Raw genomic sequence first — 26,201 nt, forward strand, 5'->3', positions numbered from 1 at the left:
ACTTTACTAGAGGGGCTCAACAATCTAAATAAATTCTCAGATAACAGAAAGTTTAAAATGAATCAGACATTAAACATATGTTGTATATACGTAACATTTACTATGTGTTTAGTGGATTTATATTGCTTTGGAAATTTGCATCTTTATAAATTATAAATAATAAGTATAATTAAATATTAATATTATTGCAGAACTACAATCAATTTATATTGCACTAGATGTAAATCTGAAGATAAAATATGTAAAAAAGTAACATTTAAATTTAAATACTATATCTAATACTATTATAATTATAATGTCAAATTAATATCAAAGTAGTAGTCAAATAATAGTAAAAAATATTAAATTATATAAATACTATATTAGGACGGATTACATTTGGCAGAGAATTAGTCGTAGTAGTACTTCGTCTAATTTGTTAGGAACTGTTTAGCCTGAAAATATAATAAAATATTTCAATACAATGTCAGTAAAAGGAAAATTTAATTACATTAAATCGTTATTTATATGACATTACATCAGTAAGTACTTCAATCTTTCATTTGTTGTACTAATCCTTCAGATAAGTAGGCAATAAGTTTTCTAAAACTGTAAAACTGTAAGTTTCTCAAAAACTCGTATGCGTTTACTGTCGTTAATTGCTTGTACAGCAGCAGTATCTGCCAATTTTTGTACAGCATGTGCAATTTCAGTCATTGCTTGTGCATTTGTCTTAGATACTTCTGCTTGAATTTTAGCAGATTCAGCATGCATCTGCAAACATTTTTTATGTCACAAATTGTTTGCAAGTTGTTTTTACAAATCTCATTCTACTGTGGTGCGACGGAAATGAAAGAGTACCTAATATCTAATAACATGTTTTCTCCTTTATTTCGACAAGAGGTCAGAAACTTTTTTAGCAAAGAAGAATTTAAATAACTTATTATCAGATATAATTTTCAGCGAGGATATAAAATTGAAGATTGTGTCTTACCATTTCAGCATCAGTGTCTTACCATTCAGCCTGCTTCTGAGCAATGGAAACTGTTCCTTTGTTGAAGACAATTCAGACGATCGAGCCCAATTACCTATAATAAAATAACAAATATATTTATAAATATTATATACAGCTCTATTGTGTTATAGAACTTATCAAACAAATAAATATGCAACTCATATAATTACTTTATATATATAGTCGTGGACAAGGTTGTCTTGTTTTTATTGATAAATTTCAGAATGTTGTCAAATGGACTAGTGAGAGCACTTATCTTTCCAAAAATAATTCTCTCATTGGGCTATTCAGTAACGTTCCATTATCATTAAAAACCGGACAACCTTATTGTTCACGACTATACATAATATAAAAGTTACAATTTATACGATAAGATTTTAACTCTACCTCTTATCAATCGTCTTGGAGAATGCATATTTTCTGAAAGACTTTTTGACTGTCTTGCTGGTTTTGCTACAAGGGGATATGGAGTATTCCTATTTGTCCTAAGAGATGAGGACGAAGCAGCCTTTTGAGTCCTTGATCCATAGTTTTCAAAATCCTTAGCAACATCAGAGTTTCCATTTTCATCAACATCGAATAAGTTTTTATTCTGTGAATAATTGTTTGGAATAACATTTACATCATCTATATTAACTGCAAATAAATGAATACGTTACACTTTGAATAAATCAATGTAAAAAATTACCTATATATTTATTATGCATTATATAATTTTAAAAACTTCAAGAATTAAGTCTCTTACCATCTAAATATTGTGAATCTTGAGAAATTTTCTGTGATATATCCGTACAAATGCTTATTACTTGTGGAGTTTTGGATAAAGTTGTTTTGTTTCCATGTTCCAATTCTTCCAGGAAATCCTATACACATAGGTAAATGAGTACATGTGTAAATATCGATTATTGCATTCATTGAATAAAATATGTTGTAACATACAATACAATTATTATACATAAATTCATAATTATATCGAATCACAATTATATGTATATATAGATAAGTAAAAATTACCTCCTCCTCAGGGATATTCTCTGCACAAAATTTATTTCCTTCCGCGTACTCGGGCCCTATTAATCCAATTATACGTTTTTCAAGTTCTGTCAATTCCGATTGCATTATATCTTTATTCCCTGTTAATGCTTTTGCTTTACATAAATCTCGTACTTTAATTGAAGTACGACTTTTTAAGTCTCTTCAACTTAACCTAACAATGAACTTTATATTATACTGCTCTTGTAAAATTATGTGAAAATATTAAATTTATGTATATGATATATGATTTATTTATACCACTTGCCACTGCTCAACGGTTTTTACTGCTCTTTGGTATGAATTTAATTCTTCTGTTAGTTCGATCCACTTCTTTGGCATTTCTTTTCCATGCAAACTATTAAATTTTCCTTCTGCGAGACCCATGTTTAAGTAAAAATAATTTATCATAAGTGTTAATTGCGATTGTGATGCTCTTGCAGTCCTTGCTTTTTTGCTGCAATGTAAAAGTTTATGAACGTCTCCGAGAGTTTTTGCAACATTGTTATACACGATGTGAAGTGTGTATTATTACAGAAGGAAATTATTTCCAGCAATTTATTTAAATAAGTTTTTATCATTACTACAATATTTTATCATAAACAAAAGAGTTAACGTCTCAGGAAAGAAGAGTTTCAGGACTTATGTTTATATGACTTTTTATAATCCTTAAGAAGAGTAGAATACGGTATCAAAGTTTATAATACATACACAATACAAATATTATAATACATAGATAGTTTGTGACATTTTCGACTTGATAAAATTCCTACTTTGTCCACTTATTTTTCTTTACACAAGATCCTTCTAGCTCCTTGCAGTTGGTGTTCAGCAATACCGCCACAGCGATGAAAGTCTGATAATAAAATAATATCAAAGAGGCAAAAAAGAAGGTCCTCAACTGCGAGCATCCGCGAACAGATTCTATTGTCACAAAAGATACTAATAACAAACTTCTGTATTCACAGATCATCTTAAATTAACTTTTGCATATTGACTTTCCACAAGAAGCGGGTCCAACGTTTGGTTACGTTCATAAAATCATCAAAACTCATCGAAAGTTCATAGAGTTTAACTGTTTAAAATCTGGCAACGTTGTATAGTTAGCGAATTATTTCGGTCCGCTTATAACGATGTTTGCAACGATTATAATCGTTAAGATCATGTTATAGAATCACCCATAACTATGATCGTCGGTCATGCAAGCGACATATGTCGGTAATTAACGATAGCGATATTTATCGTTAAACAGTTACGGAATCCCGCTACAGTAAGTTGTGGAACCAGGCTTTAAAGAATCACACTACTGGCACATCTCGAACACGCCGCGCCGGGCTGTGCCGTGAGCGCGGGCGGTGCTGTCCGCTGCCGGCCAATCTTACACACGTATAACATGTATTAATAACCTAAAATAATAAAAAATTAATAACCTAAAAAGAAAATGTTGGATCGTAAAGTTGTAAAATTCGGTATACCATTTATGATTTTCGTTATTGGGGGATCATTCGGCCTTCGAGAATTTACAGAACTACGGTAACAATAATTTATGTACTATTTAAAAATGCAGTGAAATTTAGTGTATTTCAAACTTACTTGTGCCGGCATTTTGGTGTTTAATAAATTTTTTAGTTACATATACAAAAAAACTCGATATATAAAAGATGAAGTAAAGGGCACGGGAATTAAGCTAAAACCATCACAAGAAATTACATTAGAAAGAGAGTATGAAAATTTGCAAAAGGTATGTATTTCATAAGGTTATTTAAAAACTATAGTTCTTGCTAGGGTACATTTTTAATATATAAAACTACTATTTAGCAAATTTTTAACTTTTAAATCTTTGTTAAGAAAAAAGAAAAAATGTTATTTTCTACATCATTTACACCGTTATATTATATTCTTCATTTAGGCAGACCTTGACAACTGGGAAAATACCCGAATAAAGAGACCATGGCCTGAATAGTCATAGAATCTTAGATTTTCTCTAGATTCTTTACTCGATAAAATCAGTACAATAATATATGATTGTTTGGTCTTCAAATTAAATATTCATTGTGAGCTCATTTCTTATATATTATGTATAGTATACATCTGTAAATACATATGTATCTCGTCACAGTTATAACAGAATGTATAAAGATAATATAATACAGTACATATAGTTTAACATATAGTGGTTAGGATATTGGTAACACTCTTATATTATCACATATGATGGTTTATTCTGCATCAAGTAAGAATAATTTTGACCTATTATTAATTCTCAATTGGCAGTGTATATGTGCAACTGTAAAGTAATACAGCTAACAATACAAAAATAAGAAAAAATTGGCCTTTCCTACAGTATTTATTTGCATCATATTTATGAGATTAAAATTTATTTTGAATAAACACTAATTGTGTACTCACTTACAGAGCACATAAGTCATTCTCTCACAGTTTAAATACACACACATTGGAGCTCTACTCACAATCCTTCATTGAACGCATTTGAAATAAAAAAATCGATCTATCAATGTTTATACATATCTGATTTTTACAAGACCAGAATATGGTCCAGAATTAAATAAATTTATAAGTTTAATAATTAAGTTTGATGTTTAAGAGTCGACCTGTGGAAAGGAAAAAAGAATTTATAAATTTATTTTTGAAACTTGGCACGAATAACTACAGCCTTATGCATGCTGCACAAACACAAGAAAAAAGAAATATATTTCTGTTCACCTTTTTTGAAATCCGTACATGCTTAATAAACTCTGCTGGCTAGGAACTGATGATAACTGTTTACTTTGACGTGTCTGTTTTGTTAGTGATTTTATTTTGGGTGAAACCTAAAGACAGAGAAATTTAATAACGAATTATAGCTATACATATATATCATTAGTGTTGTTGTTGTTATTATTATTATTATTATTAGGCATAAGTTTAAGTTACCAGATTGGGTGTATTCTGTTTCTTGGAACTTTCTGTTCTTTTACGCGGAGTGTATTGACAATTCTTAGTATTTGACCATTTGTACAAGTCTTCTCGTAAATTGCTTGTATTCTTGTGATTGATCAAATCATCAACAGGTGTCATATTCGAACTTGATGATTCTGATACATTATCTGAGGTATAACTGTCATTAATTCTTGTACATTGTATCGTCGACGATATTTCGGTTATCCTGTCATCAGAATATGACTTTTCGTGAGCATTTTTATTGAAATTGATTGGAGATTCATTTGGATTCACAAAGAACGAATCATGTTTTGCTGAGACAGTACTTCCTGCAAAATCTAATTCTTTGTGACTTGTTCTGCTATATATATTATGCGTATCGATGTTCCCGTTTGCAATTACATTGCATTCTGTACTTTCTGAGTTAATATCTTCAATGTTATTATCTAATTTGGGCACGTCATGGTTTTCGTTATCCTTCTTGGAGAAATATTTGCTTTCTATTATAGTATTCTCGTCTATAATCGTTCGCCTTACGCGCATTAAATTTCTTCCCCTTTGACGATAATTTCCACTGGATAGAACACTGGGTGAAGTTGTGAGTTGCGATACTCGTTTAATAAATGGATTTTTTTGCCTTGACAATTCTGGTGATGTATTATTTTCTAAATCCAACATTTGTTCTGATTCCTGTTCAGGACTAGCAGTTGATTTCGTCTCTTGATCATTATAGATGTCTAAAATATTTTGATTCAAATTCTGACGTTCTGAGGTATTCTCACACTGCGAACTTAGATTATTATCAAATTTGGATGGAACAAAATTGTCCTTTAAAGATTCCCTTTGTAAAATCTGTTTTTTTCCTACAGTGATGATAGATTTTACTGCACTTGCAAAAGACAACGTGCGTCTCTTCTCTTTCGATCCATTTTCCAATTCATATTTGCTTGACCAAATACTAGCATGATTCATCGTTACTCGCCCAGTTCCTGTACTTCGCTTCCTTTTTCTCTCCTACAATGTACAATAAAGTTTAACAAAAATTTCCTTTTTTTTGGATTTAGCAATACATTATTTCTAAGCCAGATCACATATAATTATGACACAGTAACATGGTTTAATCACAATTAAATTTCCAGTTACTTACAATTTTGTCTGGATTAAAATCATGAAGCATTTTCAAAGTGCACGGATCGCAATTACCAAGAGCCAGTTGTAAAGCTAAGTCTGCATCTAATTCTTGGCCGGCATAACATAATTGATCTTCAGTAATATCAGCTGTGGGTGGATTCAAACGCACTTGTTTTCTTTGTAATGGACAAAATACTAATTGATGTCTAAATGTTATATCTGCTAATATAAAAGCGTCTCTGTATTCTTGAGTCACTTCTAATGACTTCATATTGAGAACTGATCCAACACGTGTTAATGCCTTGACATTGAATTAATATCATTTATATGATGAAGCTTTGTTACATATTTTGAAAATAGCATAACAGCATTTAACTAACCTTATGTATATTAGGATCTGTATTTCTTGTGATAAATTTTCGTGCCTTTCCTAAACCAATACCAGGGAGAGAAGGAAGGTAATCACAACCAGACAAAATACAAATGTAACGAAATTTATCCATGTTGAATTGCTCGGATCGCATATCCATTGCCAAATGTAATAGGTCTTGTTCAATCAAAACTCCATGTCCATTAAAATCCATCTTGAATAATATCTATAATAAAGCAATTATAGTTTCATTGATGAGGATGAAATACGATTATAGTAAATCAGTAAAAATTATATTATTTCTTGAAATTAAACCAACTTTTTTGCATCCAAATAGTGTCAAGTCACTGTCTTCTGTAATAACAACATCAGCTATACCACTAATATTTAAATACGCTAATTGTGCATCAGCTTCATAAGGAGCTACAATACAGTCAATGTTCTCACTCTGGCAATATTTGATTAATTCTAATGCCATTTCATGAGTAATATCTATAGCTCGTTTCAACAAATTCTTTCCTTCAGCATCCTGACCCATTTTTATCAATTCTAGTGCTTTGCGGCGATTCATCTGTCTGGCCCTAAGAGATGACATAATTGTATAAATTTATAAAAATCTTTTGATGATTTTATATAAAGGTATTATAATATAATAATATAATACTCAAGAGAGAACGAAAGATCATGATTCTTTTTACTTACTCTCGTCTCTTGACTTCCGTCTTTTTTTTAGCAGGCAGCTGTCGACCGTCAAACACTAAGATCGGTTTGATATCATGTCTTAAAAGCATATTTATAAATTTCATGCAATATAAGACATACCTATAAAAAGAAAGAGCATCAATTTTAACGAGAAAGTGGGGAATGTTACAGAGAGATGAAATGTCCGAGATATAGAGAATATATATCAACATAAATAATATACTCAACGCATTCGTTGTTTGTCCCATCATTACTTTCTCAGCGCAAGAAAATACACCTTTGTGTAACCAACAATATGTATCGATCGCAACGACGCCGCCGGAAAATTCGCTGACATTGGTTCTTCTGGAAGCTTTTTCCAAAAACGGCAACAATCCCGTAATACCCATTTTTATAAACTTGTCTAATTTATCACGATCTGCTGAGAAACAAACGAACACACAATTATCTTGTGTGTAAATACCAGTGTAAATATCCTTTCACGTTGCCGCCAGATTTCAATCGTAATTTATATATTCACTAGAATGTGGATCGCATGTGTAGATACCGTCCATTGAGAGATTTTAATTGGGCGAACCCAGCGCGCGTAACGTCGAGTCTTGTAACTTACTGATACTTCGACAATCGATAACAAGCAGGGTGGGTAACGACGGGCATTCGTCGAACATGCACAGTGCACTCTATTCTATGGTCTGTTCTTTGTAGCTGCACTGCTGAACTGATGCAATAAGCTAGAGTGAGAAAACCTATATTTGTCTCACTTTAACTTATTGCACCAGTTCAACAGTGCAGCTACAAAGAACAGACCACTAGTCTGGGTATCTATTATGGAACTCGTCGGAATCGATTCCGATCGAATTTATTCCATTATATCCTAGATTTCTATTGTCTTTTCTAGGGGAAACGGAATTATTCCGATCGGACGGAATCGATTCCGTCCGAGTTCCATGATAGGTACCCTGGATTATTCAGATAACATGCGAGTGCAGCACTGCCTTTAGATCGCAGTAGACATATTTGAACCGTCCTCCATTACTGCTGAACTGGGCGCTGCATAGGAGAACAACTCAACAAGCAACGCAATTGTGCATAGAGGAATAAAGTATAATATTATGACGGATTCAGAGCGGAGACAGAGGACAAGCCGAGCGAGGACTATTCTCCGGAATGGTAAGTGCCAATGGACGCGAAAATCTATGAGAGAAATATCGCGCACGCCTGCGCGTAAAATGCGCACTCGATTCGACGAGTATGTTTCATTCGCAAATTCAAATCGAGCATAAAACGACCGATTATGGAATCGGTGGCGAAGGAAAGGAAGGGCTTTTAGGTGGTAGAAGTAAGAGCAACGTATGTAAGACTGAGATTGAGAAAACGTTGTTGCATTTCGTATAATTGCGCGAGATAAATATATAAAAGATTTTCTTGTCACATGTTGGTACAGTCAATATATGCATATACTCGCAATTACGATTAAAATCTTCATTTTTGTCAAGTAAGATTAATCGATGGCACCGACGAGAGAGAAATTACAGTCGGGAATGTCAGTGCCCCCTCTCCCCCTCCCCCGATTATCGCCTCGAGGCCTCCAGACCCCACCGATAGCCGCGAAACTTTGCCCTCGGATATGAATACTTTGCATTCTTTTTTTCTTTTTTTTTTTTTTTCTTTTCAACGGAGATATCGTCGAAGACGTCGAGATAATAGTCCCGTTCTATAGTCACGATCATCCGAGTCGAATTAAAGATTATCGACGTTATGAGAGAGTCGTTTGAGTTCCAATTCGATAGCTTTGGGTAAATCCCGTCCAACTTGAGCGTCAAAATACTCCCTCAAGTCTTCGACCTCCTTCTTCCAGAAGCTCTTTGGCAGACGAAACAGTTCCGTCATGTCCACGTCCTCATTGAGATTTTTTATGTTGATGGATCCCGGGGTCGGCAGCAGGCCGATAGCCGACTCCGCGGCGATGTTCTCGCCGTCGATCCTCCGAAGAATCCAGTCGAGGACACGGGAGTTTTCGCCAAATCCTGGCCACAGGAACTTGCCGTCCGCGCTCTTCCTGAACCAGTTCACGTGAAAGATCGCTGGCAGTTTAGCATTCTTCATGTTTGCCATGCTTAACCAGTGCGACAGGTAATGCCCGAAGTTGTAGCCAAAGAACGGTCTCATCGCGAATGGATCGTGCATGATTATTTTACCCTGCAAAGCACGTCAGGCTTGTAACTTCAACTCGCTTCGTTCCTCTCAGTGTTCACGATCGTTCATTCGAACGATCTCGCGTTCTAAACTTTACCTATATATATATATAATTCTTTTGGATTTAGCGCAATTCTTATACGATATATACCTTGTGCTCGGCGGCAGCTGTAGCCTCGGATCTCATCGAAGCGCCGATGAAAACGCCATGCTGCCAGCTTCGGGCTTGATAAATTAAAGGCACACCCTGAGGCCTTCGGCCTCCAAATAGTATAGCGTCGATCGGGACACCGGCTGGATCTTCCCAAGCGGGATCGATAATGGGACACTGCTCAGCCGGAGTGCAGAATCTCGAATTGGGATGCGCGGCCGGCGTTTTGGATCCTCTCATCCAATTGTTGTCTCTCCAGTCTACCACCTATCGCAAAGTATCGGTAATACATTGCAAACTAATGTCAGTGTAATTCACCGGCACGTCGCTAATTACCTGAACGTCGTTTCCGATCTCTTTTTCCATTCCTTCCCAATACACTCCTCCGTCGCTGGTGGAAGCCACGTTGGTGAAGATGGTGTTTCTGAAGATCGTCTTCATGGCGTTGGGATTCGTGGCCGAGCTGGTGCCAGGCGCGACGCCGAAAAATCCGTTTTCCGGATTGATGGCGCGCAATCGTCCCTTGTCGTCGAATCTCATCCACGCGATGTCGTCACCGACGCACTCGATCTTGTAACCCGGTAAAGTGGGCTGCATCATCGCCAGATTCGTTTTGCCACAGGCGCTCGGGAAAGCTGCGGCGATGTAACGCTTCTTGCCTTTAGGATTCGTGATGCCCAGTATCTGAAACGGAGTGAACGCAAAACCCTCCTTATTTCATTTCCTGTCGCAGGACAGGTCATAGTCCCGTTCATTTATGACGGCAATTGCTGTCGACACGGCAAAAATATCAGCGTCCTCGAGAAAAAAATGGAGAACAAAATGTGTATGCTTTAGTTCCCAATAATCCACGCGGTATCTCTCTCTCTCTCTCTCTCTCTCTCTCGAAGAATTCCCGATAAAATAACCGGTGATACTCGATATATAAATTATACGACTCGGTCGATCGATGCGCTCGAGTGATAAAGCCGCTGTTTACCTCGTTAATAATGAATAAGCGCGATATCGCTCGTTATCGCGGAGCCCGGTGATGCTAGGGGAAAGAAACGAATTACATTGAATTCGATTGGACAGATACCATCATCCTATGTTCACGATATTCACTGCCAGCACTGAAAATCTATAATATATGTGACATAAACTATATATATATATATATATATTTTTTTTTTTTTTCAGTACTGGCAGTGAATATCGGAACGCGGCTGAATCGTATTCAGTCAGGCACACGTACGAGCATATGTTCGGCAAGCCAGCCTTCCTTCCTGGCTATCGTCGAGCCGATGCGAAGCGCGAAGCATTTCTTCCCCAGCAAGGAGTTGCCGCCGTAACCGCTCCCGTAAGACACGATCTCGTTCTTGGCAGGTCGGTGGAGAATGATCGTCCTCTCGGGGTCGCACGGCCACGAGTAGTTGATGATGGTCTTGGAATCGTGCCTCGGGACGCCCACCGAGTGCAAGCACTTGACGAAGTCGTCGTTTCCCAGACTCTCGAGCACCTTACTGCCCATCCTGGTCATCACCCTCATCGAGCAGACCACGTAGGCAGAGTCGGTGATCTCGATGCCGATTTTGGACAGCGGCGAGCCCACGGGCCCCATGCTGAAGGGAATCACGTACATGGTGCGTCCTGCAACAACAGAGAGAAATCAGTTATCGTCGCGTTCGCGGCTAGACAATATCGAGCAATATTCATCCGCGAATTTCATTCTCCGACTTTTTCAGGCTTAGATAACATTGTCGTGTCAGCATTATAGCTATATATAGATATATTTATATAGATGTCAAATGACAGATCCCGATGAGATCTGCCTTCTCCGATCGGACTTGCATCGAGATAATGAGAGAAAGAGGGAAATTCCATTAACCTTTCATGCAACCCGGGAAACGTTCCAAGATAGCCTCGTCCATGTCGTTCGGGGAGATCCAGTTGCCGAGCTCGCCGATTGTACCCTTGCGCGGTGTAGGGATGGTGTCGTTCTTCACGTCGGTGCTGATGAAGGTACGTTTCTCGACGCGCGCGACATCCGCAGGGTTCGTCTTAGCCAGCCAACTGTCGCGCGTTGAAAACGTACGATGTAGCAAATTAACGAGTCGCACGGCAGAAATGAAGAAAACGAGCAAATCGAACGCACGGGACGTGCAACTCACCAGTTTTCGTATTTCGGTAGGTTCTCGATGGTGCCATTCTTCTGGAGGATCTTCAGTAGCTGCATGTATTCGGAGTCCGTGCCGTTGCAGATGTAAATGTCCTTGGGACAGCACAGCAAGACGCATTCCTCGATGTAGCGGCGTAGCTTCGCCGAGATTTCGAGCGTGGATGCATTCAGTAGCGGTGTCTTGCCGATGTAATCGTAATCGTATTTGATCGACGGATTTTTCGCCGCGTGGGTCACCAGGAACTTCGGGATTCTGAAAAAAAAAAAAGAAATAGAAACGGCGTGTCCCGTTTTTCTCAAGCGTTTCTCTCACGATCCGCGCAGCGTATCTGTGTGTCGCCTACCGCCTAAATTTGCAGTTTCCCGTAGCAAAGTATCTTTTACACGCTACATAACAAGAAGGGGAAGAGCGAACTACTCGCTTCAGCGTAATATGCATTGAACTTTACTTTTACTTTTACTACACGGGCCAACGGTGGACGACTCTCGTCGCTGAGCATTGGCTCGTGGTAACAGGCGGGGCCCACCGTACGTTTGTGGCACTATTCGTTCGCACAGGTCACTCTCGGCTCATGGCCGTCGAAAGCTTGCGAAACGAAAATTTTCCGCATGCTGCAAAATGTGACACTGTTGCGTCAGGGGGGCCCTCGATCTATCCAAGCGAGAGAGCGCGTTGAGTGCGCGCTGTCTATTGTAGCGAAACTACGTCATGTCTCTTCTCTCGTTCGTCGCGACTTCTTTGTCTCCGCACCGTTGCTCAACAACCTCGTTTGTTGCAATCGTGATTTTTATCGTGCGTCCCGCAATAAAACACGCGGAAGATTTCAGGTGGACTTCGCATCTCTCGGTTAGAGGTTTTAATTCGCGGCTCGGCCGTACAGATACGAGACTCTAAAAAACTAGAAAGTCGCGATAAGCGGTGACCTCCCCTCCGCCTCCGTCAGCTCCTCCTACCCGATCTTGCCACTGAGGAAAATTCGATTCCGAATTGCTCGGGGAATCCATCGTCGCTAGATAATGCGATAGAAGTGGGACACGCTCCGCGTGTTACTTTGTTCTTGACGTAACTTTTTATTTATAGAGCGCGAAAGCTTTCACGTCCGCCACCTATAATTACGTTCTACAAGCACCTGCGATCAGCTGCTCTCATTGGTCTCTTTGCGCCAGACTGATTGTCTACCCGAGCGAGCCTATTTCACCTTCTATCAGCGGCGTTCGCGGCTGGTCGCGCGCGCTCACGGTTGGCTCTTTAAATATATATATATATATATAGAGCGAGTGAAAAGACTTCTTGGGAGATATTTGCAGTTAAAATGAAAGTGCCGAGTGCAAGCCGGAGTGCTAACGCCGTTGTTCAAACGATGCGATACATATGCAAAAATAGCGAGAAAAAAGACGATAACTATCAGTTCAACAAGTAATAAGCTTTCGTTTGCTTGGCTCTAATCGTCCGGAGATTCTCTTTAACATTTCAAATACAAAACAATTTGAAACGCAAAAGTGTGTAATTATCTCAAGCATTTACATATTATTATACGCGACATCAAACAGACCACGATGCCGATAGCAAGAATGTGATACCATTTGCGGCAGCGTACATTTTTAAAATTATCATTTATCCTCGAAGCGGATCCAGACGACTCGGGTCAAAACATTTGTTATTCTTTAAATGTAAATGCCGTCTCCTTTCTCTGCTTGCTGTGTTGTGTCGTTCGAGTAACACAACGTCGGTTCTTACGTTCGTCTTTGATATTTTCACCTGGGCTCTCTGACTATTCTCTGAGATTCTCGAGAAATGATAGCCGGGAAAAGGGAGAAAAGGTTCCGCTGAAACGAGTCCGCTCAAATTGGAAAGCCCGCTTACTTCGAGCTCCCTTCCGTCCGTCGATCAGCGTGTAACTCTCTTAATCGATAACATTAACGATCGTCATCTGTTTTCACAGACGAGGACGAGAATGTGGACGGGCTACTTACGGTGACTGATGATAGATATTGACGGCGTGCGGCATCTTGCGAGCTTTTTCGTTCCTGAAGGCGGACGGCGTTAAAAGATGTATGGAACGGGTGTTGATCTTCGTGACATGAATCGTCCGTTCGGAGATGCTGCCCCTGAAGCCGGAGTCGAGGAAGAAGTTCCTGCTGCCGTCGAACCGTCGCGAAATTCGCGTCAAGTCCTGCCAGCTGATACGGTGGAGTTTGGGCGGCATGTCGTCGTACTTGTCGGAAAGGCTTCTTTATATGCGATATCCGAATATATTGTGCGCGGACGATCCCCCAGCGGTTCCCGACCCGATTGGTTGATGAGCAATGTCACCGTTGAACCAGCGATAAGATAGTGGGGAGCGCGAACGTGATCCGTGATCGTCCCGGAGCGATTAACGGCGAACGTCCGCGATTCGCGCGAACCCGCGAAACAGTCGGCCGAGGTGGTTTACGTGGCAGCCGAATGCACTTCCGAATGGCCACGCTACCGCTTTCCTATGGCAGCTCCGCACACGCTCACTCTCTTCGCTCGGAATTCGGACTGGTCTCGATAAAGAGTTATGTAGTTGAAAATCAAGCGACTCGCGCGCGCCGCCGAAGAGAGAGAAAGAGGCGTGTAGCGCCTTTTACGTCACGAGCGAGTCTCTATGTCGAGGGGCGGGAAAAGTGAGAAAAAAAATAAGCGGGCGGACTTGGGTTGTTCGGGGCGAAACGGGTTTGCAATATGTCGAGCTATTAAATGACAAAGGAGACGTTACATACGTGCGTGTTTGTTGTGTGTGTGTGTCTGTGTGTATATATATGTGTATACGTGGGTGCCCGCGATTGTTGAGTGTCCACGTCTCGGGAAAGCAAAAGTCACGGATAGCGGCGATGACGTTTAAACCCGCTTTCGTATTAAATCGGAATCAACGCTCAGACAGTGATTTTATACCGAAAGCCGTTAACCACTCTCGCTGTTCTATTTTTGCGTGACTGTGTGCGTCTCGCTTACCGACTTTCAGACTTTCCGCTATCTGCCTCACGCATACGCACACAACGCTCGCTCGCTCGCACGCATGCATGCACGCACGCACGCACGCACGCACGCACGCACGCACTTACGCGCGCGACTAACTTACACACGCACCGCCGGCAAACGGGTAAGACCACTATTCGCGGCTCGCAATTCACGCAATTATGGGCTCGGACGAAAGGAATCGTGTCTTTTATTCAGCGGCCACCGGCCTACTCGACATTCCGTGTCACAAAACAGTGATAAGTGATAAACACCCATAAGAGATTTTTATTTAATCATGTTTACCACTAGGCGATATGCGAGAGGGGAAGAGAGAAAGAATTATAGCACCGGGTAAATCATATCATTGTCATCCGAAGTCTCGTTTACGCACGTTTGCGATTTGAGATATTCAGTCTTCCTGATAGTCTCGCAATATCTCAACACCTACGCGCACTGATAATGTAAGCATCTTAATTTATGAACTTGAAAAATTCCACGCGTATCTGTGTCCTGTGTACGCATATACGTACGTGCATGCGTGCGTACGTGCGTACGAACAAGTATATGTACGTGTGAAAAATTATATACGTTTACAAAAATATACATAGAAAATTACATATATATATACAGGAAAGAGTGGCTTTGTTCTCATTATGATAAGATAAAGACGACGGGTGCGCATGACATTTTCATTATAAAATGGACTTTATTTCTTATCTTGAAAAGAGAAGACGTAACTATATATATATATATATATATATATGTATAATATATGATACTTATCAAATTGTGTTTCACTGTATCAATCATACCGTGGAACAAGGTTCAAAGGAAAAGGTACAAAGAGGATGGACTGTGAAAAGCACTTCACCGTTTGCCATTCTTATTTCATGTCTCGTCGCGAGTACATTCGCGACGAGTGACTCGCGCGCACTTCCGCGTTTTAACGCGCATCATCGAACAGTCTGTATTGCAGATGAAGAATTCAAAAGGGGAAATTAATTCCGCAAACTGGATGATCGGGAAGCCAGCTAGACGGACACGTTTCATCGCTGGAAATAATTTGCGTAATCGCTAGGTCGTCGCGATTAAATCCGTACGCGTGAGAAAGAAAAAAATATGCGGCGTTTAGTGACATTAGTGTCGCAGCAGGTTACACTATAAAAATAACTGTTATTCCGATTCTATCGAGAGTGTCCCACACGGCCGTATAATATTGCGAATACTAAGGAAAGAGAGGAGAAGGAATCAAATCCCTCCTCTCTCTCTCTCTCTCTCTCTCTCTCTCTCTCTCTCTCTCTCTCTCTCTCTCTCTCTCTCTCTCTCTCTCTCTCTCTCTCTCTTTCTACAATACCGGATAATACCGGCGTTATTCAGCTCGTTTAATCGAATTTCTTTCTTCTTCTATCTCTCAGTCAGTCGGCGCCAAATTCTCTATGACCTAGCGGAGGTAGCGGTATTTCCTCCGAGATATCGCGCGCGTCAGTCTTCTGTATCTTTCCGTCAGTCAAATTGCGAAAACTTAATCGGGATTAATTTAGAACGAAGGAATGCATTATATTGATTTGAGAGCGCTGAAGATGCGCAGCTGAATGGCTCGCGTGTAACGCATCGAGGGTAGGCCGATATGGCGCTGCGGCAAAACTAATTAAGCGATTATTAACAATCGCTTCTTGTTTAACACGAGTGAAACAAACGGAGTAAATGATGCAATAGCATTTGGAATTGCCGCGCGATTGCCATTGTACACGCCGGAGAACAACGTGCACGTATGTAGCTGGCGATGAAAAAGTTAAAAGGGCACGAACGATAGCTCGCGGAGCATACATCTTTTTATTTTTTAATGAGCGCGACTTTGTCCTTTCGCCGTTATGTTATCGTGGAAAATATCGGATTTATATATTATCGCATCCGGTAGGTGGACTACGGACCAGAGTCAGGAGCGGCTCCCGTTACATCGTCAATAAAGCGGCGCCCGTCAGTAACGGCTCTATGATCGACGAGCGACTTAGATAGTCGATTAAATTTGTCAAATCGCCGTTAATTCGGCTAATACGATACGACACGTGGACACTGCTAAAGCTGAAACTGCTAAAGCTGAAACTGTTTAATAACATTTTTGGTAACACATCTTGATAATATTCACGAACGAAACTCTTCCGTACACACATTGCAACGCAAGCGGTATAATAATTGTTGTAACTGTACGAGCGTACGCTTCACCATTCCCCCGATATGACGGAGCGGTTCGCTATATGAATTATTGTGAACATCGATAGTTCCACTCGATAATTGTTATTTAATGACTTATTTGTATGCGATGTATGCGACGTAGCCGTTTCTATGTGCACGTTGCGTATACATTTGTTCATACTCACAGACAGGTGTTCCACCTGTTGCTTACGCTTACATACATTCACATAGTTCACATCAGTTATCAGATGTTTTTAATTTGTTTTTTTTTATCGCTGAAAATCCTAGAATTCCAATGTACAATGTCGTTACATTAATAATATTTTACTCTTCTACTCGTCTACGCTGCCGAATCACGGACTCGCGGATGGCGAAATCATGCATAACAGTCGCACAAACACGCGCAAACACATATTAAGTGGCCTGACGTATCTGGAGGCTCGCCCGTGTTGGCCTACGACTTGCTTATCAAGAATATTGCATAAGAGAAGGCTCGACTTGGCATGATGTATATATCGATACCGATTTCATAAGAAAAAGGAGGGGATGAAAGAGAGAGGGAGAAAGGAAGAGGATTTAATTATTATTTCGCCCTTGTGTGTAACGTCCATTTTTTTATATTTTTCTTCCCTAATTAGTCAAAGTAAGTATATATATATATATATATATATGCAAAGAGACGTTGCAGGAAGAAGACACGTGTTAAAGTAATAATAACAATAATTGTAAGCGTAAGAAGGAAGGAATAATTGTCACACTGTAATGTTATGTATCAGGTATACTCCTCTCATCATTTGTTTTACGTAGAAAACACAGAAATTATACAGCAGAAAATTGACGAGAGAGCGAAAGAGAGAGAGAGAGAGAGAGAGAGAGAGAGAGAGAGAGAGAGAGGAACGCGCTTACGCGGTTTAGTAGATGGAATATTGTGTGAAACAGCTGACACAGACCAAAGATAGCGAGAGGAACGAAACGAACACGCCACCTTCTATCTCCCTCCACTCGCATAAGCATTTTTTCACCTTCAGATAACTATGTAAATTAACACGTGTAGTGGGAACGTGAGGTGGCTCAAGGAAAGTCTTTTTTACTGCAAACATCAGCTACGATTTGCAAATCACTTGTGACTATGATGTTTCTTTTCTCTTCTTCGGCTTTATCGCGAAATGCTCACTTAGCAGAACGAAAACACTTATAACGGCTGATATACATATATATATATATATATATGCGCTCCGTTGCTTAACGTATTTATAATGAAGAAGCCCCCCTGCGACGAGTTGAGCAATTCCCGAGCGGCATTATCATGGTCTTTAACCTCCGCACTTCGTAATAAAGAGGAGCGATCTCCGGGGACCGACGCTCTATTTTTGAATCGAATATTACGAAACTTCATCTCGAGTAGCCGCGATGTTGCAGCGGAATAACTGCAACGTCTTTTATTTATTTCGTCAGTTAAAAGATCGCGCGGGTGAGGGGAGCAGAGAGGGGAGGACTGTTTTTCTGCTTGCTCGCGATCTTTGGGGGCTCGGCCGCGCGCACAATCCTTCCTTTACGACAAATATGCAAGTTGGAAACTGCGTGCACGATGTTTTCGAACATTCGCTAAATAACGATCGATCGTTACTTCGATTATTTCGATTGCCTCGATTGTCTCTCAATTGTTAGAGAAAAATATATCATTAAGATCGATGTCGTAATTTATAAAATATATATCTCGTATATAAATCAATGGTGCCCTCCCCTCCATTTACGAAATCGTTGACGTAATCCTCTTATTATTAATTAAAGATACACGGATAAGTTGTCCCATCGGTCGCATCTCGAATGTCGAAGCTCGAGGTAATTGCAGAACACCGACATTATCGACCGATCGCTAGCTGCTCGGTACAATTCCGTGGTAGTTTAGCACGCGCGTAGTTATCAGTTGCGCAGGCTGACGCACGAATCGTTCGATGCGCATGAAACATAAAAATTTTTGCAACGTCTGGTTGTTGCTTTTACATCCGGTCGATTCGTCCAGAAAGAGAGACTTTTTGCTAAAAAGTGCAGGAAGCACTTGAGAGTGCACACGTTCCTCGGATCGTAAAGGCAACCGCATAGATTCTTTTTAGAATGAGCCCTTCTCAATGAGTCTCATGTTCCGCGGCATATATCAGCTGTTCAGTGACAGTTCACCAATCGTAGAGACTGTAGGAACTATAGAAGCGTCAAAACAGAGGAAGAGGTTTATTGTTTGGGACACAAGTGCAACATGGCTATCTGGTGATTAATAATCGAGCGATATGTCAATAGACAAAGGAGCAACGCAACTCTCGTGAAGAAGTGAAAGCAATTCTCATGATAATTCGAACCACTTCGCGCGTGGCGTACAGTTCCGCTGTTCCGAACGAGGCAATACGAGAAAAGAGATAAGATGTTGGAGCTCGAGGTGGTGCCCGAAAGGTCTCTCGGATGCGAGCAGTGGGAATTTATTTTAGGCAAGTGACGAAACGTGTCGGAGAGAGAAAGAGAGAGAGAGAGAGAGAGAGAGAGAGAGAGAGAGAGAGAGAGGGAGAGCGACGAGTGTGTTATTGTTATGATCTTCGCGCGTGACGCGCGTTAAATCATTCGCGTGAAATTTTGCTCAACTTAATCGCGTCAGATCACACGAGTAAATGGAACGATCTCACAGCTGATTGCGTTCTTGCGACATCGGCGACCGTACATAGCTACGCATTACGACTCGCGTCGTCCAGTCCCTACTTTTGACCTGTTTGCTTATTTGAATATTAAGATTAATCAGTCGAACGACATCACATACGATTGCTATTTGCTTATTCGTTTGTCGTCATTGGACATCATCGTTTGACGATAGACACGATATAATGTAATATAATAATTCTCCTTTCGTACCCTGTGTATTTTTGACATACTTTACCTATTACATCAGCATGTACGCTAGTAAACAACAAATATATTGCGATAAATGTATAATCGATATAGACGATACGCACGGATGTTTATGCCTGTAGCATAAAGAATAAAATAAGCGATAGACGTAAGAACCAAATGGAATGTGGAGGGGGATGATAAAATATAATACAAAGTAATATTCATTATCTGTTCAAATATTTGCAAAATACATATGCTGATTTATCTCCAAGCTTTAGTTTTGTGACTATACTTTTGTTGTAGGCATGCATTTTTCCCAGTCAGTATCAATAATACAATCTCAAGTCGGTATCATAAGAGGGGTACAAGTACTTTATAGCGACAGTGTAAGTATATACTTGATACTTCTTCTTAGCAAAGAATTTTTGTACGTGTGCAAAATATTTCAGAGCTTCTAAATATACAAACCAAATGTCAATGCTTTAAATACATAGACAAACAATTAATGAAATGATACATTAAGCACCGAATGTGTATTTGCAGAACCCGTTAGATGTAGATCTAGTGATAAATTTACCTCATGATGGAATTCGGCTTATATTTGATCCCATTGTACAAAGACTTAAGATAATTGAAATTTACAATATGAAGTTAGTGAAACTGAAGTATTGTGGCTTGCCGTTCAATTCGCCGGAAGTGTTACCTTCGATCGAACAGATAGAGCATTCTTTCGGAGCCACCCATCCTGGTGTTTATGACAGCGAAAAACAGGTATGCAATTGTCTTTGGCATTTGGTCACAAGTGTGACCAACAATGCAAGATTTATTAAAAGAACAGAGAAAAGTAAGTAATAAAACGGTACAAGTATTATTTGTGTGGTATATGCAACATATTCATACAACTAGAGTATTCATAATAATGAATTGCAGGTGTTTGTACTAAACTTTCGGGGACTGTCCTTTTACTTTCCCATCGACTCAAAGTTCCAGCCCGGTTACGCTCATGGATTAGGCTCGTTGCAGTTCCCCAACGGGACTTCTCCTCTAGTTGCAAAAACGGCGATTTATATCGGAAATATGCCAGCTAGTGGTAGCAGTGAGGAACATGGCTCGAAAGCACCGCCGCCACCTTTACCACTTGTAATTATATTTTTAAAATCACCTCGATCACACACCTTCGTACGATCCTTCAAGATGAAATGGAACGATCGCAATGATATCGTCGTTAACATATTTGCTTTTCAACACAGGTCTGTTATCATAACAATTTGTACTTAGAGAAAGCTGATATCATTAGAGACAAAACACGCACCAGAGGGCTCAAATTGCATCTTTTCACAGAAGGTAGTTCCGGCACGAGAGCACTGTTGGAGCCGAAGAAACGATGTCTAGTGAAAGAGGTTACGCTTAGACAATTAGACTATATTAGAACAAATTTAAATTTAACATCGTGTTACTCAGATATCTAAAAGTATTGGAAAGTGACTCAGGTTTTACATGATATGATTATGTGATCATCCTTCATCATTTCAGGTATTATTCGGTGACACTTGCGAAGATGTTTTAAGCGCGCTTGGTGCTCCGTCTAGAGTGTTCTATAAAGCGGAGGATAAGATGCGCATCCATAGTCCACACGCGCACAAGCGGGACAAAATAAGACGATCAGACTTCTTCTATAATTATTTTACTTTAGGTTTGGTGAGTATATCACCGCTTTGCTCGCTTTATTATATTTATCCTCTCCTCTGCGGATTCTACGTTTTTTTACATTTTTATCATTCTTCACAGGATGTCTTGTTCAATGCCAAAACTCAATGCGTAAAAAAGTTTGTACTTCACACCAATTATCCGGGACACTATAACTTCAACATGTATCATCGTTGCGAATTTTCTTTAACATTGCCTCCTGAGAATAATTCCACGGAATCGGGAAAACTGATTGACGTTTCTCCCTCTCCTGTTACAGTGAGATATTTTAGTTCTTTGCTACGCCTCTTTTAACGAAATACTCTATATACCTACTACGTACTATCGACGAGAGTCCCGAATCCGACACAATCCGACCAATATCTTGCTTTATAGATCACTGCCTATACAAAATGGGATAGAGTGAGCGAGCAACTAAAGGCAAGCGCGCGCCCTGTGGTGTTGAATCGTGCATCTTCGACAAACACAACCAATCCATTTGGTTGTACTTTTTGTTACGGTATACGGGATGCAATTGTCGAAGTTATGGCAAATCAACATATCGCGAGTGTAACTTTATATAGAGCAGCATGACGTTGATAATTTACACGAAATAACGCATTATGTTGCGTAACCTGAGACAAGTATAAAGAACGATTATTATATATACAGGATAAAGTCGTGTTTTATTTTCTAACGTCTTAAATCTGACGATTAAAGGTAAGAAAGAGAGGTAATTAAAATAGGACTGTTCACTTTAGCTGCACTTTTTGCGATTACGGTATCTCAGTCGTATCTTTCTCTCGACCTTCCTCCAAACGTATATCCAATCGTTTAATTTTAAGTGCAGAAAGTGTTACAAGAGAGATGTAACTAAAATGAACAGTCCGAACTAAAGTGAAAATGGTCATATGTAAAGTAACGCTTGCTGGGAACGTATATTTGTGAATTACTGTGAATATAATTTTGAATATACATTTGTAAACGTATGAGAATATATTTTACACATTTTACGAGCGCTAATACACTTACAAAGATACGTTTGAAATTTTTATCCGTTATTAGTGAGCATGTTTTGCCCAACATGCCCATAAAATACTGAGCTTTTTTCTAAAATTAATATTATCACGATTTTAGAATACAAAGATGTTATAACAATAAGTTGCGTAAGACGTAAATGTTAAAATGATAAAATAGTAGTTGTGGAAGATGTATAAAATTCAGATATTACATTTCAAGACACTTATGTAGTAACATGTGAGGTAATGTATCATTTTTCTGCAGATATTTTCTCACAGCTTCAGACATGCTTGAGTCATTTTTTCGAGTTGATTTTATCTTAACAAAAATTTCATCAGGGGAACTGCCCTTTCGTATGACTAATTATAACTGTGAATTAAATTAACATTAAACATCTTAAATAAGCAGTTAGTTTCTATTGTGATTAAATGAATTTTGTGACTTATGTGTTCGCACATATAAATATTGATATCATTTCACCTGTATTAAGAAAATACTAAAATACTTTATATCTCATTAAGAAATAAGCAGCTGTTAATTGAGAAAAGAAATTATTATTTCGAGACCTACGTATTTATGTGAAATCTGCATTTTATCTTGTTTTCTGTTAATGAAATAGGAAAGTAGATTGCAAGGTACAAAGACATAGCAACCTTCAACTAAATTTAATATGGCATCTTCATCCTTCGTTGTCGTACAATCATAATAATAAGACAGACAGAATTATAATCGAAATGATTTATATTCGTAAATCTTTTAATCACACAATTATAAAAATAAAAACGGAAAACTAAGTGAAAAATAATATATAAATTTTTATAGATGAAATATTCTTTCTAATTAATTGTAAGGATTGTTATGACTAATTAACATATAATATTGTCCTTAGAGGAAATAACGGAATAAATATCCAACTTTCGTAAAGCAAATTTTTTAATATGGATATGAAGCAAAATATTGAAATAGATAGAAAGAAGTGGGAGAGGGGGGGGGGGGTGTGTGCGTGTGTGTGTTAATAATTATAAAATATAAAGCTAAAAATAAATACGATTACATTATAACACTGCGATTGATATTAAGGTTCTTCGGTAAGTTATATTAATCATTTTGAATTACGACGCTACGAGCGAGTAAAATGTAAAGAAACATAGGAGAAGAAAGAATTCTTGCAATCAAGATTCACACAAACATATTGTTTCGTCAATAAAATTGTATTGACTAATGAATAAAAAAGTAGCTGGCTAAATTATAAGCTGTCTTCTTTGAGAAGGGTGTTTCTTTGAATTGTGAACCGTTTGTATGACACTATTACTGTATTTAATCGCTTAATTATGTCTTTACGTAACATGAATTGGTGACAAAATTTCTTTTAATTTTTCTTTTCTTTGCAAGAATTATTCGCTCGTAATTCATTGTTCTTTGCTCGTTTTTTATATTGTAATGCAGGGTAAAAACATCAAGAACTTTTGATCGCTTATTATTGTAAACAAAATTGACAGAAGAATCCAGTATAGAGAACAATTATACATTACGACATATATTGACATATATTGATTGCTTCATCTTTCTCTTTATAAAAAATTGCAAATTTTCACTTCCAATACAAATATAACATAATTGGGTGATAACAAAATAAGAAATTATAACGATAAAATTAAGAAATAAAGAAATATAAAAAGTATGGATTACATTATCTAATGTAATAAAACATATTTGTTGTATCTATGCGTATCCATTTGTTGAATTATTTTTCACCTTTTTTCTTTATTCTCATATACACTTTGATATGATCATAGGTGGAAGAAGAAAAAAAAAATATATATATATATATATATTTGCAATTCTATACACATATATTGTATATATGATTAAAAGTAAATATATTGTATAAGATGATTTGTAATTAAAGCATTCTTCCTTGTGTGCAATGCGGTTTCTGTCGTTTGAATATCCCACGTTTTATTGATATAACCAACTTTCCTTAAGTTGGCAACGACTATTTCGTGAGGGTTTGCATCACTGTAACTGCAGAAAACGCTCGTTCATTCGAGACTTTCCCGCCGAAGAAATATATACGTGCGCATTTTAAAATGGATGTCAGAGATAACGAGAATGCCCGTCCTCATAAAAAAGGTTAGTCTTACGAGTACGTTACGTTCGAACGAACGAAAGAGAGATTCAGAAAGAAACAATTATTCTCATTATGATAAGTATTCATTAATGATAATTAATGATAATTAAAGTAGTCATTATGATAATTCGGTAAGTCGCACGCAGGGAAGGATAAATTTGCTCTTCCATCAAGTGTCCCGAGACGAGTCAAGCTTGCCTGGCAGATCTTTACAAAGGGCCACTGTCCGATCGTAAGAGACATTGAGGTAAAAAAGACACGAAGTTATTTAGGTGCAGCCAAGAGATGGATAACTTTCCCCGAGGACGAGTCGATCGTACGTAAACGCACGGTTGTGCAGGAGCAACAATACGCGTACTTAATTTCGATTAGACGTCAGACTTCTTGACAGAATAATTAGCGGTTTGTCCTCCGTCTCAAGCAAAGGTCTTTCCGGCGGAAGTGTTTTTACCGAAGGTACAAATGAAATACGACGTTGAGCCCAAGTTGCTGCCGCGTAATGTCGAAATGGAGAGAAGACGACGAGCGTACAAGAATGTGAAAATAGAAGACGCTCTAGAAGCGGAGGGTATCAAGCCTCGTGATATATTACCGCTCGATAAAATTCGCCCGTTGCTCTCACACGAAGAGAAATACGACTTGTACTCCAAAGCGAACTACTTACCGTTGGAGGTGTTCGACGATGAGGAATACGATTGTAGGTGAGAGATATACGTTATCGCGTGTACTGACTTCGCACTTGGAGAAAAGGAGTACTTTACGAATCTTATTTATTATTATTTTCGGTGTTGCCCATCGTGAACGCAACGAAAGTGAATTATTATCGCGGTTGACACATGCTTTACGATATTTTGTAAAATTTAGAACGGCGGAAGAATGGATAAATTTCGGCATCATCGATGGTATTCGTTATCCGTTACCGGCTACGGTGTTTATCGAGAAGGCTGCGCAAATGAACAGGATACTTTATCGAGACCGTCACACGTTGGACGAGTTGTTCAGCTGGACTGAGGCTGCCGTGATGGACTACAACAGTGAGAAGAAAGTTTGGACCGTTCTCGCGTTGGACGGTTCCAAGCGAAAATTTGTCCTACCCAGGATATACGTTAGATTCCATGGGGAAGATTCCAGAAAATTCGTCCAGAGAGTAGCAGCCGCCGTTAAACAAAGACGGATAGCCGAAGCTACTATTAAGTTAATTTGCACACATTAGCGTCACATTAATAATAAATCCTTAATTAATTAATTTACATGATAAATCCTCTCAAGTATCTGAGAAAATCATTATCTATTCTAGGATATGTAGATGATAATGATGAGAATGACAAGATGATAGTAAGAATATGCAAAAAAATATACATTTGGTACTTTTATATGGATTTTATCACATATTCATGTGTATATGGGGCGAGGGAGATTATTATTAATTATCTGTTACATTTTTTAATCCTATACCGGACTTTTTGTCCTAGATACCACTTTTATTTGGACTGCATGCGAGTGGACGGTATGCCGGCTATTGACGAAGAGCAACAGAAAGCTCGAATAATCGTGTTAGCTACTCGACAAGGTTCCATTGATCGCATGCCTGATCATCTTTCAAAGGTAGGTGCTCACAACACCGCTCGTTACTTTGATCA

General features: G+C 38.8%; 6 protein-coding genes and 1 long non-coding RNA gene across 11 annotated transcripts; 4 read left to right on the top strand and 3 right to left on the bottom strand.

Moving 5' to 3' along the window:
* Positions 1-393: 393 nt before the first annotated feature.
* LOC109504247 (uncharacterized) lies at positions 394-3,044 on the bottom strand. Of its 3 annotated transcripts, XR_003114107.1 has the most exons (8): positions 2,738-3,043; positions 2,288-2,483; positions 2,009-2,201; positions 1,740-1,857; positions 1,382-1,630; positions 974-1,067; positions 518-753; positions 394-434 (listed from the first exon to the last, which is right to left on the bottom strand). XR_003114107.1 is itself a non-coding variant. In XM_025306346.1 (6 exons), exons 3-6 carry the CDS (start codon positions 2,111-2,113, stop codon positions 970-972), a joined length of 570 nt encoding a protein of 189 aa, XP_025162131.1. In that variant the 5' UTR covers positions 2,114-2,201; positions 2,288-2,483; positions 2,800-3,044; the 3' UTR covers positions 760-969. The 3 variants fall into 3 exon arrangements, 2 of the variants coding, with proteins under 2 accessions (XP_025162131.1, XP_025162130.1); XM_025306346.1 differs by lacking the exons at positions 394-434; positions 518-753 and having other exon boundaries at positions 760-1,067; positions 2,800-3,044; XM_025306345.1 differs by lacking the exons at positions 394-434; positions 518-753 and having other exon boundaries at positions 760-1,067; positions 2,738-3,044.
* Positions 3,045-3,310: 266 nt separating this feature from the next.
* l(3)neo43 (cytochrome c oxidase assembly protein COX16 homolog l(3)neo43) lies at positions 3,311-7,059 on the top strand. Of its 2 annotated transcripts, XR_003114108.1 has the most exons (4): positions 3,311-3,559; positions 3,656-3,767; positions 3,936-4,080; positions 7,021-7,059. XR_003114108.1 is itself a non-coding variant. In XM_011148534.3 (3 exons), exons 1-3 carry the CDS (start codon positions 3,468-3,470, stop codon positions 3,987-3,989), a joined length of 258 nt encoding a protein of 85 aa, XP_011146836.1. In that variant the 5' UTR covers positions 3,311-3,467; the 3' UTR covers positions 3,990-4,417. The 2 variants fall into 2 exon arrangements, 1 of the variants encoding a protein (XP_011146836.1); XM_011148534.3 differs by lacking the exon at positions 7,021-7,059 and having other exon boundaries at positions 3,936-4,417.
* On the bottom strand, positions 4,453-7,870 carry tos (Exonuclease tos). The gene is made up of 8 exons (XM_011148533.3): positions 7,398-7,870; positions 7,170-7,289; positions 6,787-7,048; positions 6,478-6,693; positions 6,114-6,398; positions 4,961-5,980; positions 4,751-4,857; positions 4,453-4,638 (listed from the first exon to the last, which is right to left on the bottom strand). The coding sequence occupies exons 1-8, from the start codon at positions 7,556-7,558 to the stop codon at positions 4,614-4,616; spliced, it is 2,196 nt and encodes a 731-aa protein (XP_011146835.1). The 5' UTR covers positions 7,559-7,870; the 3' UTR covers positions 4,453-4,613.
* A 940-nt stretch (positions 7,871-8,810) lies between these two features.
* Positions 8,811-14,716, bottom strand: LOC105187611 (phosphoenolpyruvate carboxykinase). Of its 2 annotated transcripts, none has more exons than XM_011148535.3 (7): positions 13,649-14,716; positions 11,667-11,927; positions 11,384-11,568; positions 10,751-11,145; positions 9,853-10,200; positions 9,517-9,783; positions 8,811-9,368 (listed from the first exon to the last, which is right to left on the bottom strand). In XM_011148535.3, the coding sequence occupies exons 1-7, from the start codon at positions 13,879-13,881 to the stop codon at positions 8,910-8,912; spliced, it is 2,148 nt and encodes a 715-aa protein (XP_011146837.1). In that variant the 5' UTR covers positions 13,882-14,716; the 3' UTR covers positions 8,811-8,909. The 2 variants fall into 2 exon arrangements, with proteins under 2 accessions (XP_011146837.1, XP_011146838.1); XM_011148536.3 differs by lacking the exon at positions 13,649-14,716 and adding an exon at positions 12,019-12,128.
* LOC112590290 (uncharacterized) lies at positions 12,315-13,754 on the top strand. The gene is made up of 2 exons (XR_003114099.1): positions 12,315-12,914; positions 13,618-13,754. It is a non-coding gene; the product is annotated as an uncharacterized LOC112590290 (long non-coding RNA).
* A 4,158-nt stretch (positions 14,717-18,874) lies between the features above and the next one.
* LOC105187612 (UPF0183 protein CG7083) lies at positions 18,875-23,229 on the top strand. Its single transcript, XM_011148537.3, has 8 exons — positions 18,875-19,330; positions 20,028-20,110; positions 20,268-20,495; positions 20,655-20,864; positions 20,975-21,124; positions 21,258-21,422; positions 21,513-21,689; positions 21,807-23,229. Exons 1-8 carry the CDS (start codon positions 19,267-19,269, stop codon positions 22,002-22,004), a joined length of 1,275 nt encoding a protein of 424 aa, XP_011146839.1. The 5' UTR covers positions 18,875-19,266; the 3' UTR covers positions 22,005-23,229.
* A 1,483-nt stretch (positions 23,230-24,712) lies between these two features.
* Positions 24,713-25,775, top strand: LOC112590296 (dynein heavy chain 1, axonemal-like). The gene is made up of 2 exons (XM_025306363.1): positions 24,713-25,262; positions 25,426-25,775. The coding sequence occupies exons 1-2, from the start codon at positions 25,024-25,026 to the stop codon at positions 25,772-25,774; spliced, it is 588 nt and encodes a 195-aa protein (XP_025162148.1). The 5' UTR covers positions 24,713-25,023; the 3' UTR covers position 25,775.
* Positions 25,776-26,201: the final 426 nt, after the last annotated feature.

This window comes from Harpegnathos saltator, unplaced genomic scaffold, assembly GCF_003227715.2.
Source record: "Harpegnathos saltator strain DR-91 unplaced genomic scaffold, Hsal_v8.6 scaffold774, whole genome shotgun sequence".
Classification (NCBI taxonomy): Eukaryota; Metazoa; Arthropoda; class Insecta; order Hymenoptera; family Formicidae; genus Harpegnathos; species Harpegnathos saltator.